The sequence below is a fragment of the Corvus cornix genome, chromosome 11 (genome assembly GCF_000738735.6).
Source record: "Corvus cornix cornix isolate S_Up_H32 chromosome 11, ASM73873v5, whole genome shotgun sequence".
Classification (NCBI taxonomy): Eukaryota; Metazoa; Chordata; class Aves; order Passeriformes; family Corvidae; genus Corvus; species Corvus cornix.
This window is the reverse complement of record NC_046341.1, coordinates 7,611,274-7,629,809: the sequence shown is the minus strand read 5'-3', so window position 1 is coordinate 7,629,809 and position 18,536 is coordinate 7,611,274. Positions and strand designations below refer to the sequence as shown.

The 18,536-nt window shown below is 44.2% G+C and overlaps 1 protein-coding gene across 1 annotated transcript; it reads left to right on the top strand.

Annotated features, from left to right (window-relative positions):
- The first annotated feature begins 5,849 nt into the window (after positions 1-5,849).
- LOC104687522 (purine nucleoside phosphorylase) lies at positions 5,850-18,448 on the top strand. The gene is made up of 6 exons (XM_010396681.4): positions 5,850-6,036; positions 9,333-9,502; positions 9,797-9,900; positions 11,145-11,320; positions 14,347-14,537; positions 15,473-18,448. Exons 1-6 carry the CDS (start codon positions 6,014-6,016, stop codon positions 15,688-15,690), a joined length of 882 nt encoding a protein of 293 aa, XP_010394983.2. The 5' UTR covers positions 5,850-6,013; the 3' UTR covers positions 15,691-18,448.
- Positions 18,449-18,536: the final 88 nt, after the last annotated feature.

Below are 18,536 nucleotides of genomic sequence, written 5' to 3'. Positions count from 1 at the left end.
GAAGAAAAATGTGATGCTTTTTCTGAAATTAAACTCCTAACTCAGCTTGGGAGCTTCAGGATCCTCCTATGTTTTCTGAAATCTCTTCAAGTTAAAGCAGAAATTTGAGTAGACACTTCTGTCTTATGCAAAATATTCTCTTTTTGTTTGTTTGTTGGTTTGGTTTTTTGGGTCTATGTAAGATACTTGACGTGAGAACATAGCACTTTCTTCCTGCATTAATCCTGCTCCTATGGAGCTAAACTTTTATCAGCTGATCAACAGCTGATATTTTCCCAATCAGACCATAACCTGTGTGCACAGCTGTGGCACCAGCAGCCCCAGATGGAAGCATCTGTCTTTAAGGGAATATTGGGCAGTTAAACACAGGAAGTTAAACATCTCATTAAGAACAAAGTAGTCTTGTTTATGCCCCTGACTTTTTTTTTTTTGTAGATATATGGTATAACTCTACTCTGTGATGGAGCTGGGGAGTATTGCTGGAGTATTTCTATCATACTTGATGTGCCTGAAGTTGTCTGGGAAGACTATGCTGAACCATGGAAGAAACTTCATCAATTCCATGGGATACCCAGTACTTCTCACCCTGCTTCTAAATTCAATCCCAAAACCACATAATTTTGCACCAGATGTCACCATGGTTTATCTATCACTGTGCCAGATGCAAGATATTTGTGAATTGGGGTGATAGTGTTGGTGTGGCAGAGCAGTTGAGAGAAGGTTCTCAGTCAGACATGAGAAGAATCATCCACAGTGATTATGTGGATGATTATGATTAGATTTATTGCTAATACAGTATCTAAACTTTGCCAGTGAGGTATCTCAATCACAACATCTATTGCAATGTGGTGCCTGATGCTGGGACAGCTGGTTGCCCTTAATGAAGTGGGTTTCCATTGCCTTGAGGACTGATCTGTAAGGGTCATTCTTGTTCTGCTTCTGGCTTGCAGTCCAAAGTCAGGCAGATTTTTGTTTCACTCATCACCAGAGGAATTGCAGCCACTATCTGCTACAAGGAAAGTGAGTTGGGAAACTCCAGTAAACAGTGTCTAATGTAGCCAGTTAGTAACATGATGTACAATTATCTAACTTTTGCTTCTTTAATCAAAAATCACTGAAATGAAGGGGAAAGCCTATCGACTATTCAATAATATGTTATTATTGCACCACAAACAAGATAATGAGGAAGCATTGATCCTGTTGGAGCAGCACGAATACATCCTGACAGACCACGGCTACAAGTGGTAGCATGTTCACCTACTGACCTCCAGAAAGCAGTGTTTTCCAAAGGGGGCTTTGGGGAAGTGAGGACATGGTTCTGAGACCTACTGAAAGGTCTGGCATCAAGTTCCACTGTGTGAAAGTATTATCAATTATTGAAGAGGAAACCGGACCACAGAGCAGGATAAACTTTGGTCCTGTGTTGTTTTGATACACGTAAGTGGCATTCCTAGGGAGAAATCATATTCTTCATATGGAGAAGCATATTGGAGCCCCAGGCCAGCAGCTGGCTGTGGTACAGGATATGAATTGCATTTACCTGTGTTGAATAGGGAAATATACCTATTGTCAAAAATTCTTAGTGATACATGAGCTGTGTAATTTAATTATCTGAGAATTGTTTTCATCTGTGACAGGCCTAAAAGCATTTCTTCCTTATTCTTTATAATTTTTAGTTCAAGTTATTTGTGTTTATTTTAGGGCAGAGGGGTACCTGGCCTTTTGTAGTCTCTAGTCCACCAGGATCTGTGGTTTCTTTTCCACTTATCCTCACTAAAGGATTGTTTCAGCCCTCCACCACACTTTCCCCTCTGAGCTCTCTGATTTTTTACCTGCCTCAAAGCACTTCCACATTGAAAAGCCCATCCATTCATCCCAAGCCTGACATACTGCTGATCCCTGGTTGTGCTGTTTGTATCCCTTCAGAAGGTAGAGCTCCTTTCCCTCAAATCCCAAAATTATCCTTTTTTATACTCTCTGTCTGAGTTCCTTGCCACAGATGCTTTTGCTTCCACAAACTCCCATAGCCACAACCCCAGTCTTATCCTTTGCTGTTTGATACATCTCCTAGAGCTGGAAGATGGAAGTGTTGGCTGGTATTAGGACATCTCTGCTCTTTTACTGATTCCTGTGATATCATTTATTCACAGATTTCGTCAAGCTGCTTTCTCTTTCTGCTTGAGTCTTACAAAGTTGGTGAGGTTTTACAGAGCAGGCATACAATTTGTGAGTGCTATGGCTGCTTCCCTGCCAGTAAACATCATTAAACCCTTTACATTAACTGATCTCTGCCCTAAAACCCTTTTCCCACCACCCTCACAGGAGGGCTATTTAGGACTGCACATTTTGGGCAGCTGGAAGCTTTTTTCTGACGTCTGGCCTAACTGAACACGCATCTCCTCGGTTTCCTGCTGCCTGTCTTAAGTTTCTGTATCTCTCCTGCCTCCATGGCAACACTTTCAGGCTGTCATGGAAGCATTGCTTTGCTCTCATTTTGCTCAGCTAACCATGACAGGCTCTTTGAATGTCTGGTTTTCTGTTCCCCTGGCCAACCCTTTGCTGCATTCACTGTGGTCAGAGGTCTCTTTTCTGTCGATGTACAATGAGCAGCACGCACACCACTCCCAGCAGATCTTGCTAGAGATTGTTATTAAAATGATCTATTGAGGAATAACTTTTCTGGTATATAATTTGATTTTATTTATCTTTCTTGTGGCTAGTAACACTCCAGTGGCTGTCTAGGCTAGCCAGTGTACAGAAAATAATGAGTTTCCCCAACAAAGCCTTTCCAAATTGCTGCAAAAATCCTGATTAGTTCTTGGCAGTTAGTATTTTTTTAATCAAACCTGGAATGTGTGCTTTCAGTAGTCAGCAGAAAAGCGAAATCTTTCCAAGCTTTACCCATTTCACCTTCCTCCAAAACACTGAGGCACAATCCTGGCTTTTTTAAGTATAAGAGAACAGGGAGAAATGCCCCTTAGGTAAGTGAGCACTGCACCTATAAGGGCATGGTAATCCCTGTAGGGCTTTGGGGGGGATAGTTTCTTGTGGACTAGGCTGTCCCCACTCTGTAGACACCCTGTGAATATTTCTGCAGCTCAGTTCCCCTTCCCAGAAGAGTGATGTGCAGTATGTGTGAGAAGACTGCAAGATAATTTGATACTGTGATAATGTCAGCACACAGGGAAGCGGAGACTTACCCTAAAGCATTAATTAAATGTTTTGATGAAATGCTTGCAAAATACTTCACGACGCTTCTTTAGATGGAAATTGCTGTAGGAATGTACAGCATTGTTAGAAAATGATTTCAGGTGATTGTATCTGCATCCTGTAGCAGTTGAAGTTCTCGCTACAGAAGCAGGGCTTGAATGACAGCCAAGGCAGTAAAATCAGGATTATAGATACAAATTGCTGCAGACACATACAGACAGAGACAACTGAGATTCTTTCAGGACAGAAGACTCTCAATACTTTTTTTCAGCATTATGCAATCTATTCAATACCTTCTTTTTCTAGATAGATCTGATTTGGAGTATTCCCTGCGGTCTAATTGGCATGAGTGCCCTCAGTACTCAAATTAATTTTGTCCTAGTAGGGTGAACGTTTATCTCGTACTTGTCCAGCCAATGCAGCATTACAGGTTAAAACTCAAGTAATTTCTGTTGCTGTTAAATAACAGACACTGCAGATAGATAGATAAAATGGTCCCTTTTTGATAATCCTGTTTTCCATGTAAATCCAAAGTAGGAAGGAGATTGTCTTAGATGAGAGCAAATTGGGAAGAGCTCTCAGGCTGTCTGATCTCTCTTGTCTGCTTTGCAAAAAAAGAATCAGATTAATGAACGTAATCAGATTAAGGCTGAAGAGGGGAACATATCTGGGGGGCATCAGAACTCCGCTGATACCAACGAACTATATGGAAAATCAACGTTGCGGGCCTAACATTGCTCTTTAATTTAATTTAATGGCAGCAGATAATGGGTTTCAAAGAAGTCCTGAGTACTGGCAAGAGGAGCCTGGACTTCCAGAGGGCAGAAAGACTTGAGGGAGCTGGGAAGTGGCTCTAAGACCCTGAGTTTGGGTGAATGTTACTTGGGGCAATGATGACTTGCAGAGTCGTTTGGCACACTGGCTCACAGCCAAGCAGTGTGGGCCCTCTTTGGGTACAGGATTTGGTGCAGTTAAATCTACCTAAAACCATCTCTGCTCTCAGTCTGCTGTGTTTTGTACAGAAAAACAATGCTGAAAAAAAAGGAGGATATACCTAGAATAGGCAGAAGCAGAGATGGCCAGGATTCGGAAATACAAGAATGAGAATGACAAAAAGGAGACATATCTGAAAAATGAGGGGAAACATGGTAAAAACAGAGTTAGAAAGAGGGCATAGAAGGGAAAATGATTTATGGAGCAATATTAGATCCTTAATGTTGATTTTTCTACTGCCTCCAGCAAACTGAGAGCAAGATGCACCATGCCAGTGCAGCAACGTACTGCTGGGTCCTGAAGGGGCAGCACCCCACCTGCTTGTCTCTGTAGAAGTGGCATTTTAAGGTTTCTAAGAGAAAGTAAGAAAGAAATGGAAGTGTGAACATGAGGGAGAAAGGGAGAAGGTCAAGAACTTGAGGAGAAAGGGCCCTCATTATGTTTTTTCTTCAGATCCATTTTCTATTTCTTCAGTGCCAACTGTATTTTTCAACAAATAAAACAGAATTGGATGTTTAAATTCTGCTGGTTGTTGCAGACTCCCAGCCTGTGCTGGCATCGAGGCCAACAATGAGTTTCTGCTTTACAGCATGAAGTATATCTCTCTCTAAAAATGCCCAGTTTTTTTCTTGCTTCATTTATTACCTTGTTTGAGGTTCTCAGAGACAGTTTTCTGGGGCAACAGTGTTCTGTTTGGTGCAAGGTCTTCAAGACCAAAAAAGGAAAGAGGAATGGAAGAAATAAAAAATCTAAGACCTGAAATGGGTGCTGCCCAGTTTTCTAAATTTTTGTTAATGTTTGGCTGATTTGTCTAAGAATTGACAAGTTCTAATTGAGGTTTTGTCCCTGCTTGGGATATTTATAAATTCTACCCCCATGTGTCCTTTGTGGATCTTTTAAGCTATGAATGCATATTGCAGATGTGGCCTTTCAGCTGGGGCGTGTAAGGTCTCTACTCATCACTGCTTTTCTTGAATTTTTTTGGCATTCAATTGTCTTGGAAACATCTCTGGCTCTGTAAAATGTGATTCACATCAGTTGTTGGGATCAAACACTGATGCACAAGCAGATCCATATGACAAAGTTGTTTTAATATTTGTTTTCATATACGGCAAAGCTAAAACTGAAGGGGCAGATGGTGGGGTGTCTGTCTTCTTTCCTGTGTCTCCCATAATCCGCTGAACAGGGGTTTGGCATATCTCAAAGCAGTATTTCCTTTTGGCAAGGGTGAGGCAATTAAATATGAACAAAAAACCCTGAGGGGAGCTAATGGGTCATCACCCCCGGTTGCCATGAAAGAATGGGAAGGTGACGATGTGAGATATAGAAAGGTCTGCTGTTAATGGTGGGTGGTACAGGTCATGTCGCAGGGTCTGCACACTCCCAGGGGTTTGAATTGCACAGGAGCAGGTGACTCCAGCTGGTTCCCAGGTGACGCAAGAGGTGCAAATCCAGGCAGATCCCTTGTCAGCCACTGAAAAGTTGTGTGCGTGCGTGTGAAATTTCTAGGCTTAATCTGCATTACAGTGTGTGTGTGCATGCGTGTAAGCTTTCTGCAGAGCTCTAGAGCATGTGTGTCATGTGGGGTGAGGCCAGAAAAGCAGATGTCCTGACCATGCCCCTCCTACCCGGGGATTAGAGATGCTCAGGGGACAGCAGAGAGAAGCTGGGACACACCTCCCTGATTCACTGCCAGAGACAGCAGCAGCTTCTGCAGGTTCAGTAGGCCTCTGCTCCTTGGTCAAATAAAACCCTGCAGCTCCATTTCTAGCAACCATCCCCTATTTTTAGTTAACCAGAGAGGAGGAGGATGGCCTATGCCGAGGAAGACAGGTAAGGTGCTGTGAAATAGGGGATGCACAGTCATCCAAGCTGGATGGGGCTAACAAAATTACATTGCGTTTCCTCACCTTGTTTTCCTCTTCTTTCTACTGGGCACTCAATAAATGTCAGACAAAGGCTGCTCAGAAGTAAACATCTTATTATTGGAGAGGAATCTGGCCATCTGCCTGTGCAGGTGCTGGTATTATGAAATATGACAGCGAGTAGGTGACCTTGGGAGAGGTTACGGGCCAGAAGAGGCAAATGTCTCCTGTGGAGAGGCATAGACTGCGAATACGTATGGCCGTGTGCCCCCAAACATAATGCTTTAGCTGTTTATTAGGATGTGTCTGCTTTTTAACATGGATTTGCTTTCAGCCAACCTAGAAGCACAATAAGGGTGTTTTTTTTCATGCCATAAAAGATCTGTCACAGGTGACAGTCCTGTGTTTTGCAACAGATGCGTTTCTCCAGTGGATGACAGCAATCACAATAAAAGGGATTGTGTTTTCAGCTGATCCTGTGATTTAATCCAAAGTGATGATACCGAGCACTATTGTTAGGTGTGCATTGTTAGAGCAGCTAGAGGGGCCTTTGTGCTACATATATTAATTCCAGCTGTCAAAAAGCTTGCACAGGCCTTGTGCTTATGCAGTTCCAGGCCGAACACTCTGTTTGGTGACCCACAGGTCAAACTCCCCCTTTGCTCCTGCTGAGCAGGTATCTCCCTTGCATTCAGAAATTATCAGTGCTTGCCAGTCCCTTTGATGTCAGCTGGAAGGTTTCTGAAAGCTAAATACTGCAGGAAGATTAATTTTGGCATCGCTGTGCTCTCAGCACTGGGGACAGCTCTCATGTGCCCAAAGCCTTTGGGACAGACAGGGCTCTGCCAGGTCCCTCTGCACTTGCTGGAGCTCCTTTCAGGCAAGGAAACATATGCAGCACCAGAGATTTACTTCTTTGGTTAAGAAGTATTTTAATATCTTCTGTTTAAAAGGAAAAAAATTCACTGTAACGTGGCACAGCTCAGTCAGTCCTGATGTCTTCAGCAGACATTGAATGGGATCCATCCCACATTCCTAAAATTTGTGAGGATATAGGAATAATATGCATTCTTTAATGTTATTTTGCAAGGGTTTATGCACCTTTTAAAAAAAATACTGAAACCAGGAGTATTATGGTCACGAGGAAGAGCAGATCCTGGTGACCTTGTTCTTTTCTTATGCCTTCCATAGGTATGTCAAAAGCTTGGGTATTACATATAAATTCTCTTGGTTCTGTTTAATTTCTAAACAAGGATTACAGTTATTCAACAGAGAAATTTGGAGGAATTGTTCACTGATGTATGTAAAGCACTTTTAAAGCTTTTGTCTGGGAACAAGTGATAACGTAGTCAAGTGTAGTCTTTATTAATGTCACTTTCACAGCTTCTGCTTATTTCAGGAGCTCATGATACACTTAGAAAATTCAGTATGTGATGGTAAATAAACTCTCTCATTTCCAAACTTTTCCTTTGAAAAGTACTTCAGCTAAGTATGACTCTTCATTTTAATCTGTGTGTGGAAGTTATTTCTTCCCATTGGATTGCAGGTTTATGACATTTTTGGGTATTTTTGATGTCACAGTTTGTAACTAGGACCATAACTTTGATGTATCATACACTGGATAGGACTTACAGTAGTATGTAGACAGCTAAGAGATGAAAAGCTCACAGAAAACACCTGTGCAGTAACTACTGACCCTGTCAGTATAAAGAAAGAAAAAGCATAGAATTGAGAACCTTTGTTTCAATATCTGGTGCTTTAGTTGGAGGAACCAGTTGTACACAGACAGTCCTCTTAGGCCTGAGACCTCCTGGAGTGAGGAGCTCCACTGTCAAAGCTTTTCTCTCTGTCCTCTAAGGCTGCAGAGAGCAGCATCACAGCATTACTAAGGTTTACACCTCTCAAAACAAGAGACTTGATAAAACACAACCAAAAGAAACATTCCCAGACAGACAGTGACTGCTTATCACGATCTCCAGTCAATTTTACATCACCTGCAGCCTCACAGTATCTGATTTTCTCACCTCTCAATAATCAGGTCAACTTTTCATATAGAGAACCCCGCTGCCCCTGCCTGTGTTCAGGTTAACTCCAGGACCCAGTCCCCTACCATGTACAACCATTAATTCTACTCATCAATGGTAACGATTGAGTTGCTACCAAGAACTGCTGTTAGTACCCCTGCTTTTGAGGACAGTTTCAATCAACCTTGATACTGACTTTCAGAAAGTATCTGCATTGTCCTGTTGGAAACAGGACTACAGGATTATTTTGCTATTGATTGTGTTTCAAAACTGTGATTAAGGCATCTGAATACTGGGCTAAGAGGTTAAAAGTTGAACTCTTCTCCCTTCCCATGAGGCAGATACACAACAGGCACTGTAATGCCAACTTCTATCCCACCTTCAGGCAATGGGGCTCCCTGCTGGATAAGACTTTTTTTTAAACAAGGTATTTGCCAAGTCCCCCTCTTGAATCAGGCAGCATAAGCTCCAGAGCCCAGATTCCTGGTTTTCACTTGTTTTGATGGAGTCTGATGTCTTGGCCTCTTGGCTAGGTCTAGACTGCAGGTGTGATCCCATGCCCACTCTGTGGGAGAGAAGAGGCTGAGTAAGATCTCCACGTTTATCCTTCTGTATTGAAGGAACAAGGTATCGAGGAGGGTGTTTGACATGTGGTACCAGCTTAGAAGGAAGCAGTGGGAGCTGATGGCACTCAACACTTACAGAGATTGGCCTCTCCATCTCTGTAGATGATGCTTGACCCATGTCTCAGAAGTTTACCTACTGCAGATGACAGTGTCTACTCCTTCACCAGCACAGCATTCCAGCCGTGTTGTTCAGGTGCCTTCAGAGCTCCGTGCGCTTGGATTTCCCCGTCATAGGCTGGGCATCCCCGGGCACACTCATATTGGTTGCAATTTCTCAGTCTAACTCTGCTTTTGCCTTTCCTCAGCAACTCAGGAGAGACCAGAGCCCATCAGAAGCAGGAGTGATTATGCCTTGTGACATTTCTGTGATCTAGGTATCATTAGCCATTCTTCATCTACAGAATGAAACCGGCCAAGGGGATTCAAATTATTTCCCTGTAGTCAGGGGTAAAATACATGAGATTAAAAGCGATACATCTTCAATAATAGCAGTGACGCTTCTATTATTATAGTCTTAATGAAATTTCTTTTTCTCTGCACGTTTTCAGGACTTTTATCCTTTGAAGCTTGTTCTTTGAATGGGCTGATAGTGTCACTGACTTGTTCTCCTGCAGAAATAGCTACGAGGTGTATAAGGAAACAGCAGATTGGTTGCGTGCCCGTACTGCCCAGCGGCCCAGGATCGCCATCATCTGCGGGTCTGGGCTGGGAGGTCTGGCTGATGTGCTGGATAACAAGACAGTCTTCCTGTATGAGGACATCCCTCACTTCCCACAGAGCACAGGTGAGCACAACCCAGGGCATCAGCGCCCCACCCACCGGCAGCCTGCAGCAGAGCCTTACGCAGGGATCACTCAAGTCAACTCGAGCCTGTAAACCAGTCCCTCACTGGTGAAATGTGTGTTCACAGTAAAAAACCATAAACACAGCACAGAAATATGTATTTATTTATTTGATTTCCAGCTCCTGCTTTTGCAGTGCTTGGCCCTGCTGTAAAGCAAAATCATCCACTAACAGATCCCTCTAAAGTCAAAGTCCTTCAGACCTGTTACTAAAGTGACACTCTATTAATTTCCAGTGGCAGGGCATGTTGGCAGATTGGTGTTTGGGGAGCTGAACGGACAGCCCTGCGTGTGCATGCAGGGACGTTTCCACTCTTACGAAGGCTACTCCTTCAGCACGGTGAGTTCTCCTCAAGGAAAACATTCACGTAGGGGAGATGTGTTGTAAAAGCTGCAGAAGTGACTGCTTGCCTTGCTATCTAGCTGCAGGATGTTAGCTTTTGCAATGAACTTACATTGCTCTTGAAATGAGTCTTAGATTTCAGATTTGTCCCCAAAAAATAAAACTGGGAGTTCAAACCGAGAGGTGGTTGGCTTCTGTTGGATGAAGGTGATGCTCTACAGCCACACAAACTGGCTGACCCTGCTACACTTGCAGGGGGAGATAGTTTATCATATAAGGCAGATTAATTTACATGCTTAAATTAGTCAGTTTAATCATTATTTAAATCTGCAACCAGAAAACTTTGATAAGAATAATCTATTTTAATCTTCTTTTGCATTTGTATAGTTTACAGCTTTTTTTTTTTTTTCCCTAGAAAAAGCTCCCAGGCTACTGCAAGCTGCTATAACCTCCCAGCTACCATACTGGAATGTGTGGATATTTGCATTTATGTTACCTACCATGCACATATGTACATTTCTGTTAGGAAACACCAATAATATTTATTTATTGGCTCTTTTTTTATTTGCATAGCTTTGAGATTTTCCTTTTTTGCATTAAGGTTGTTTGCATTTGGATATAAACTAACTTTTGGCACCACTCAACTTCTTGTAGAAAAACAACTATCTTAAAATCACTCGATACAAAACTAGCTTTATCAAGATGTGTTTGTCTATTAAAATTAACTCATTTCTTGAAGAAGTGGTGTCTATAGTTAGGAATTTTTTTGTTCATGATAGCATTTGATTGATAGCAGGTATCATCCAAATTCCTTCGTGACTCCTCAAAATCAAACTTAAATTTTTTTTCCAGCTCCCAATTGTTCCTTGACTTTGGATTACTCTCCAAGTCCATGTGCATAAGTAGTTACTTCAATCAGCACAGTGGTTTGATCTCTGCAAGACCTTGGCAGTGAGCAAAAACTATCTGCATGTTCTTTCTGTACCACCTTTATTTGACCTCAGTGGAACTGTAGGAAGTGTGGGCTTGGATTTTAATGGTATTCATTGCAAGATTATGTTTTAATTTGTTTAAAAAGCGCTAACATTCTATTTAAATTAGAGAAATGTTTAAAATTGAAGAAGGCTGTTTTGTCTCCATATATAAGACTTCTCTTTGCATCCACAAATTGTGATATTAGAAATGTAGTAGCAGTAGCTGTCTACTGATTGTGATACTCATGGCACATATGGTTCTTGCAGGTCACATTTCCCATCAGGGTCTTCTTTCTCCTGGGGGTGGAGATCTTGATTGTCACAAATGCTGCTGGAGGACTGAATCCCCACTTTCAAGTGGGGGACATCATGTTCATAAGAGATCACATCAGCTTGTTTGGCTTGGGAGGGCAGAATCCCCTGCGTGGACCCAACGATGAGAGGTAAGAAAGCACCAACTTCAACGTTACCAATTAATCCTTTCTTCCTCCAGCCATGGACTGGGACTGCCAGTTGTGCCTACTGACAAATATTTACTGAGGTAGAGTTTGGCTCCAGGTATCCACAAGGGAAGAGTTACAGCAGTAGCTGTGTGTGCTGTGCCACCTGCCCTGCCTTCCCTTGGCTGTTGCTTACTCTTACAAGCCTACAAAGAGTTTACACACAAATCCCCAGAAGGTTTTGTTTTGTACAAGTAGGCTTCTGATCCTTCTCCTGACATGACCAGCTGTACCATCTGCTAAAGACGCCCACTGCTCCTCCTCTTGTCAGTCCCTCTCTCTGCTGGTTCCTCTTAATTGAGCAATCAGTGAACTGTGCTGTCTCCAGCCTGGGTTTATCAACAGCCATTTCTGGTGTGATGGAATGGGTACAGCAGAGGCCAGGCAGTAAGTGGAGGGCAGAGCAAAGATGAAACCTCTAAATTTCCTGATGACCACTGTTGTATCCAGGTAATGAAACTGGGGTGCCCTTGTATTCACAATGCCTGTGAAGGCATTGCTCTGATGAGAGGTGATTGTCGTGGCAGCTTCTTCAGAGGCCTTGAAATCTACAAGAGTGACCTGCTGCTGGCTGAGCTGGGAAGTCAGGTTTTCTGTCCTGGCTGTGTAGCAGAATCTTTACCTTATGGACAGTGCAGAGAGGGGCTTCTAACATATCCTCACCCTTGAACTGCAGTTGCCACCAGATTTGGATTTGCTTTGAGCAGGATGCTGGACTAGAGGACCTCGAGGTCCCTTCCAAAATGAATTTATGATCCTAAAATCCTTCCAAGACACCATCAGACTGTAAGGTGGAAGGCAACCAGCATGGGCAAGGTCATAGCACTGAGAAGGGAAATGCCAGATGAACCAGTGTTCACAAAAAAAAGCCCTTTGGCTCTCAAATGGGGCTAAAAAGAGTGTTAGGACACATCCAGTGGAGATGCAGACTGAGCAAAGGGAAGCACATCAAATGTAAGGAAAGTCAGCATGGAAGCAGTAAAGATCCAGAGCTGTCACAAGCCTTATGCCAGGAAAGAAAGGGGCTGGATTGTCATAAGGAGAAAACAGTAGTAGGAATTGTTTCCTAAACAAGCTGGCAGGAAAGAAACCAGGTGAAAGCCAGATGTGTGAAGCCAGAGGACAGGCAAGGGAGGTGGGGAAGGAAGTGGTAGTTGCTGAGTGAAGAGTGAGTTCAGATAATAGAGTTAAATCCGTTGGTGATTTGGTACCTTCATCTTGAAAAATGGACATGTTTGCAGGGCAGGCATCTGGATTGTCCTCGGATCTCTCAGAGAAAGCTCTGCTGAGAGCAAGGTGGCCTGCCTGGTTTTCAGTTAGTTAGTTCCTTCCTGATGTAACAGCAGACCTGGCTCTTGCTTCTGAAGGAATCTGAAAGGTGGTGGCAGCTGCCACAGGAGAAATAATCACTGTGCTGCGATTCCATGGCAAGAGGACAGTACCCATTTGAAGTGGAATATCTTTACATTTTTGTAGGTATTGCCGTGGGTTGGAGGAAAGAGTGGTGAAAAGCAGAGAAGCCACATGGAGTGTTTAAAGCTCTCTGGACTTGTATAATTGCTCTGGAGCAGGAGGAGAAACTCCAATCAAACAACTGCATCTGGACAACGTTCAAAGGCAGCATAGCTGCCTCATTGCCTCCCAAAAGCAGCTTCTTGGTGAAGACTGCAGTGCTCTGGGAGGTGACTTATGTACTGCTGACCAAGGCATCAAAATGGGCAAAAGGTCTTTATGAATTAAGTTTCAAAGTATTGCAGCGATTTAGCTGAGCAAACTCGTAAAATCCTGTCCAGCTGAGCTACCAGGAAGGATTTATCTAAGCACAACAGAGCAAAACTAGAGGCAATGAAGTGATGTGGAAATAATATTTTTTTAATAAATTAGAGATTGGGCTTCTGCATTGCTGGCCATTCTTCAGAAAAGGGAAGCAATTTTCATGGTGATGAATACTGGTTACCTTAGGCCAGAAGGGAAAGTTTGTTTTTATTTATATAATATTTAGTGTTTATAAAAACAAAATAAGCCACCTACTGCCCTAAGCATTCAGCTGGAAGAACATGTAAACAAGCAGAAGCTTTAATAGCATAAATGAGGGACCTAGTCCACTCCTACTGAACCACATTGGTGAACATGGCTGGGAGTTTATTTTCCAGGTTTTCTCAGCGGCAGCATAACAACTCTTGCCATCTACCTCTGCTCTCCTTGAGTCAGGAGTAGGCTTTACTCCATCAGGAGCAGGACTGAGCTGCTATTTTGAGAGCTAGAGCAAGAGACCCAGTCTTGAAGCAGAAGATGAAAGCTACCTAAAATACAGCCCTGGAGCTCCAAGATGTTAAGTAGCTGCCTGCTGTGATGGGCCTTAAATGTAGGGACTGATGCTCCATCAGGCCCTGCTCAAACCCCTGCCCAGGGACAGTCTGTGGGACTCTGCCTCAGGGAGCCCAAAGAGCAGCAACTGTCTGGTGGGGAATGTTTAGAAGTCATCACAGGCAGTTACTGGGGAGAGAGAGAACTGGCCATCAGCACTCCCTAGGGACAGGAGCCCTTGAAAGAGCATTCCAGAAGGGTGTCTGCAGTAGGGAAGCAGTGCAAGGCCTTCCAACACCCATAACCTCTGTGTGCTGACAGTCTTGGTGATTAGATCTAGCAGGAATGTCATGCTCAGGGAGAGGTAGGTGCCCCTCTCCTGGAAACATTCAAGGTCAGACTCTGAGCAACCTGATCTAGCTGAAGATGTCCCTGCTCATTGCATGGGTTTTGATGAGATGGCCTTTGAAGATCCCTTCCAACACAATTTATTCTATGATTGATGACAGAATTATCTGATGATAAGGGCAGAATGAGAGAGATTGCATCCATGGCAGGTCTGCCCTTAACATTTCCCTTTTCTCCAAAGAATGAGCATCCTTGGACTCTGAAGGAGGGAGCAGTAGCAGTATCACATGGCCGTGTCCTTTACTGCCTTTCAGGTTTGGAGTGAGGTTTCCCTGCATGTCAGATGCTTATGAACAAGATCTGCTCGGCCTGGCAATGGAGAGTGCACAGGAGCTGGGGTTCCTGAGCTTCACCAGGGAAGGAGTGTACTGCCTGCTGGCTGGGCCCTGCTACGAGACCATCGCCGAGTGCCGCCTGCTGCAGGCGCTGGGAGCTGATGCTGTGGGTGAGCTGCCAGGCTGGGCTGCCAGGGTTCTTTGGGCACATGGATTGAACAGCTAATTCTGCTCAAGGCTGACTTGCTTCAGTCTTTGACTCTCTAAGTCTCCTGAGGCTGGAGAAATGAGCTTTGTGTATTTCTGCTTCATTCTGCAGTGGCTTAGTGCAGCTCCTGGGATGGATCTGCACAAAGTCCCTGTGCTTACAGCTGTGCAGGACAAAGATCCCAGCACAACTTTGTGTTTATTTCCCAAACACAAAGTCTCTCATGCTTAGATGGCTCCACATCAGCAGGACTGAGTGGGGCTCAATAAAAATGAAGTCTTTGTCTAGTATTTTTCTTCTAATTCTGACACTGTAAAGATTTGCACTGTGCTATCTCTCTACAAACCAGCCCTCCTTATGAGTCTTATTTAGGGATGGTAATCATGGATACCTTCCCAACTGTGTACAAGAAAAGTAAGTGCCATGATCCATATTATTCCTCCAGTATGACTCCTCCCGTGAACCCTGGCTCATGGAAGTCTGTTCATTAATACCTGCAGTTTCACTGTGTGTGAGGAAAGGAGCTCAGCTCCCCCCAAAGCCATTTTTATTTGCAATAGCTCTTTTAGCCAAGGAAGAGAAGAGCCAAATGACACAGCACATCAGTACTTCCTTAGCAAGTCTGCAAGCAGTCTGACACATCTTGAGGAGGGAGCTGTGGCACAATGATCAAATGCAGGGGGTTTATTGTGCTGAGCAGAGTTGTAAATGTAGTGCTGCAGCTATTTGAGCCTTGTACATATCACAGCCTTTAACTATTACAGAGTTCAGACACAGAGCTGAGGGGAATGAGACAAGGGCATGTGCTTGGAGGTAGGATCATGGTTTGCAGCCCTAGAGAGATCTTGTTTTGGTGTAAATCCTGACTCATTCTGGTCTTTTCCTCTCTTACTGTAGGCATGAGCACTGTCCCAGAGGTAATTGTAGCCAGACATTGCGGCCTCCGAGTCCTTGGGATCTCCCTCATCACCAACAAAGTGGTGATGAGCTACAACAGCCAAGAGAAAGCCAACCACGAGGAAGTGCTGCACATCTCAGTGGTCCAGGCTGAAGCCCTGCAGAAACTGGTCACGCACCTCCTGGGGAAGCTGGGGGAAAGCACAAACTCTCCATGACCTCCAGCCATTTATCCTTCATATCATAAAGTGTGTGAACACTACCAAGTGTTGGGGAGAGCTGTTGGTGGGACTGTCCACTTCTCTCCCAATTTTAAATAGACCTTTTGATCTTTGTGCTTTGTCTGATCTGGTGCAGAGGTTTGCTTTGAATTTTGCCAGAATGATCCCCTTGTTAGTAGCCAGTGACCAAAACAGCTGACTGGCACTTAAACACTGGCACATTCCCAAACCCCAGTGTCAGCAGAGGCCCTGGGTACTGTGACCTCCAGCTGTCTCTCTTGGGGCACCATCCTGCCCCAAGTCTCTGCTCCCCCATTGCACATGAGCCAGGTCAAGAGTTGGTCGTGGGACTTGGTGCCTGCTGGGCCTGGTTTGTGGGCCCTGGTCTGAAGCCAGTGGAAGCCCACAAAAAGACTGAGTTTCGGATACATTAAATGGACCAGGCTAAAGATGAGATCTGCCTGGAACAAGCAATGGTGCAGAGCAGGTGAATTGCAATTGGCTCTACAGCTTGGAAAACCACTGCATTCCCCTGGCGTTGTGTGACCTTCCGCTCCCAGGTCTCCCAGAAAGCCCTCTCTTTGCTCATCCTTGGCTCCTCATGACCAGCTGCAAAGCTCAGTAGCTGTTTGCTACAATGCAGCACATCCCCAGCACCTCTCACACCTTTCCATTCTGTTTCATTGCCCAATTTAGCAGGGCATGAAAATTCAGCTCAGTACAAGGCATGACTTATCTGTGCACCATGTAAACGTTGCCGAGCTGGAAACAGAATCCAGGTCCATCTCTGCTTAGTTTTGATCAGTTTCTGGATATCTTGGAGATCAGTGGCTTCAGCACTGCAGACTGATTTCCTGTTGGTACCCAAAGACAGAGAGATCAGTTTGATCCCATGTTTCACATGATCTTTGCTGCTGCCCCTGCAGCAGATGTTGGAGCACCAATGGTTTGTGGATTTTAGCAATGTGAAATTACAGTGGAAATATTTTGAATCAGGTATTATATTTTTATGGGACTTTCTTGGTCCTCTTACATAAAGAAATTGAGCAGTGAGTAAAGGACAAACAGGAGAGGTTCTCCCTTACGAGTGTGCTGATGGTCTGTCAAGGAAGGGGGAACAGTCACCAGAACGGCGCATTATTCATTGTTCCTCAAAGGTCAAGCTGAGCTGTGGATGCAGCTGGATGTGAAACAGTGACTGTAATTATTAGATAACCTTTTTCCCTTCATTTATCTTGTAGTTCTCTATAAAGCCCATCACTGTCACAGCTAAATGTTTTTAGTTGACTCAGTGGTCTGAACTGAAGACACCCAGCTGGTCATGGAGAGGTCCCAACCTGCCTTCCTAAATTTAGCTGACCAGTTGTTTACCATTGATGCTTGCCCTCCGTCACAGCCTTCAGCCTTCCATGACATTTCTTCCATTTTTTTCCAGATGGGTATTTGCTTGAAGCCTTTCATGCTGCAATTATCCATGGTGCAGATGTTGCCACCAGGAGGAAGAGTTGTGCTGTGAATGTTTTCCATTAAATGATAGCACTTCAGGTGTAGGGGAAATCTTGGGGTGGCTCCCTTGTCTCCTCCTGGGCAGTGTTACCTCTGGTCAGCCCTGAGAAATATCTGCCCAGCCTGGTCTGGAGGACTTGTGGAGAGGAATGATTTATTGCTAGTGCTTTTGTGGCAGAGTCACTTGTTCAGCAGCTCCTGGCACTTGGAGGAGCCGCCAGAGACAGCAGCTCTTCCCATTTGGTGGGTCTAACTGTCAGGAGAGTCTCTGGAACCATCTCTGGTGGTAATCTGCAAAGGGAAAGAGGCGCCAGCTCCATCTTCCACAATGTTTTACAGATCAAGCAGGAGTGAAGTGCTTGTTAAGAGGGGCAGCACAAGCAGGGAAATATGAAAAGTGGCAGATGTGCAGAGCAAGAAGGAACCACTTCTACCTGCTCCCTTTTCAGACTTGTCCCAGTATGGGCTTGTTACAGGCCAGGGAGAGAGCAGATAATTTCCCCTGCCTAGAAAATGGTGCTTCACATTCATCTAATTAATACTTGGTAAATACAAAGTCTCTCAAGTGGGAGTGGAAGGCAGCTGTGCAGCTCGCTGTAGCTACCAGCAGCCAGAGTAGCAAAGGCTGGGATTTCAGCAGACTCCATTAATTAATCAGAGTCAGGCTGGGCTCGGATGTGAAGGAAAGCATCCAAAAAACCTGCTGGTACTTCTCAGGCAGGGTTTGAGATGATGAGGAGCTTGGCAGCAGCACCTGCTTTCGGCAGGCCAGGTCTGCTCCTCTCTCCAGCTGCACCAAAGGCAGATACCATGCTCTTGTGTCTGAATACAGCTGAAATGCCACTTAAAATTGAATCTGAAAATCACTGTGCAGCTAAATCTTCAGCAAATTACATCTGTTTAAAAAAAAATTCTAAATTGCATCTGAACCCTTAAACAGTTTGGGGTTCTTCTTTCAGCTGCCCAGAGTTGGCTTGGATGGCCCAAACTCTGCATGAACATCCCGATTTTTGTCCCTGTCAATGATAAGAGGAAGCTGCCCTGGGCACTTTGGAAAGGATCTTATTCATTTGCAGACGAGAGGGGAAATACAAAAATTAACAGAGTGAGCTCGTCTGGCTTTGGAGATACTTTTAATGCATTTTGAGGTTTTTTTACTGCTGGCTAATTTTAAAAGTCTGAAATACAGTGATGTAAGATGTGTGGGGAAGGAACTGTGAGGGAATAAAACCTGCTGTGATCCTGAAAACTGTGTTTTTGTTTGCTTGTGCCAATACCATTGGTTAGAAAGGAAGGAGGTGCTTAACTGCTCTCCCTACATCCAAGCCACAGGCTGG

What these genes read in the sequence shown, in the direction of transcription:
- LOC104687522 (XM_010396681.4), top strand. Translation starts at nt 6,014, where the DNA reads ATGGCCTATGCCGAGGAAGACAG. An exon ending in TCACTTCCCACAGAGCACAG is followed by an intron (nt 9,503 to 9,796) that starts GTGAGCACAACC and finishes ATTAATTTCCAG; the next exon opens with TGGCAGGGCATGTTGGCAGA. An exon ending in AAGGCTACTCCTTCAGCACG is followed by an intron (nt 9,901 to 11,144) that starts GTGAGTTCTCCT and finishes TGGTTCTTGCAG; the next exon opens with GTCACATTTCCCATCAGGGT.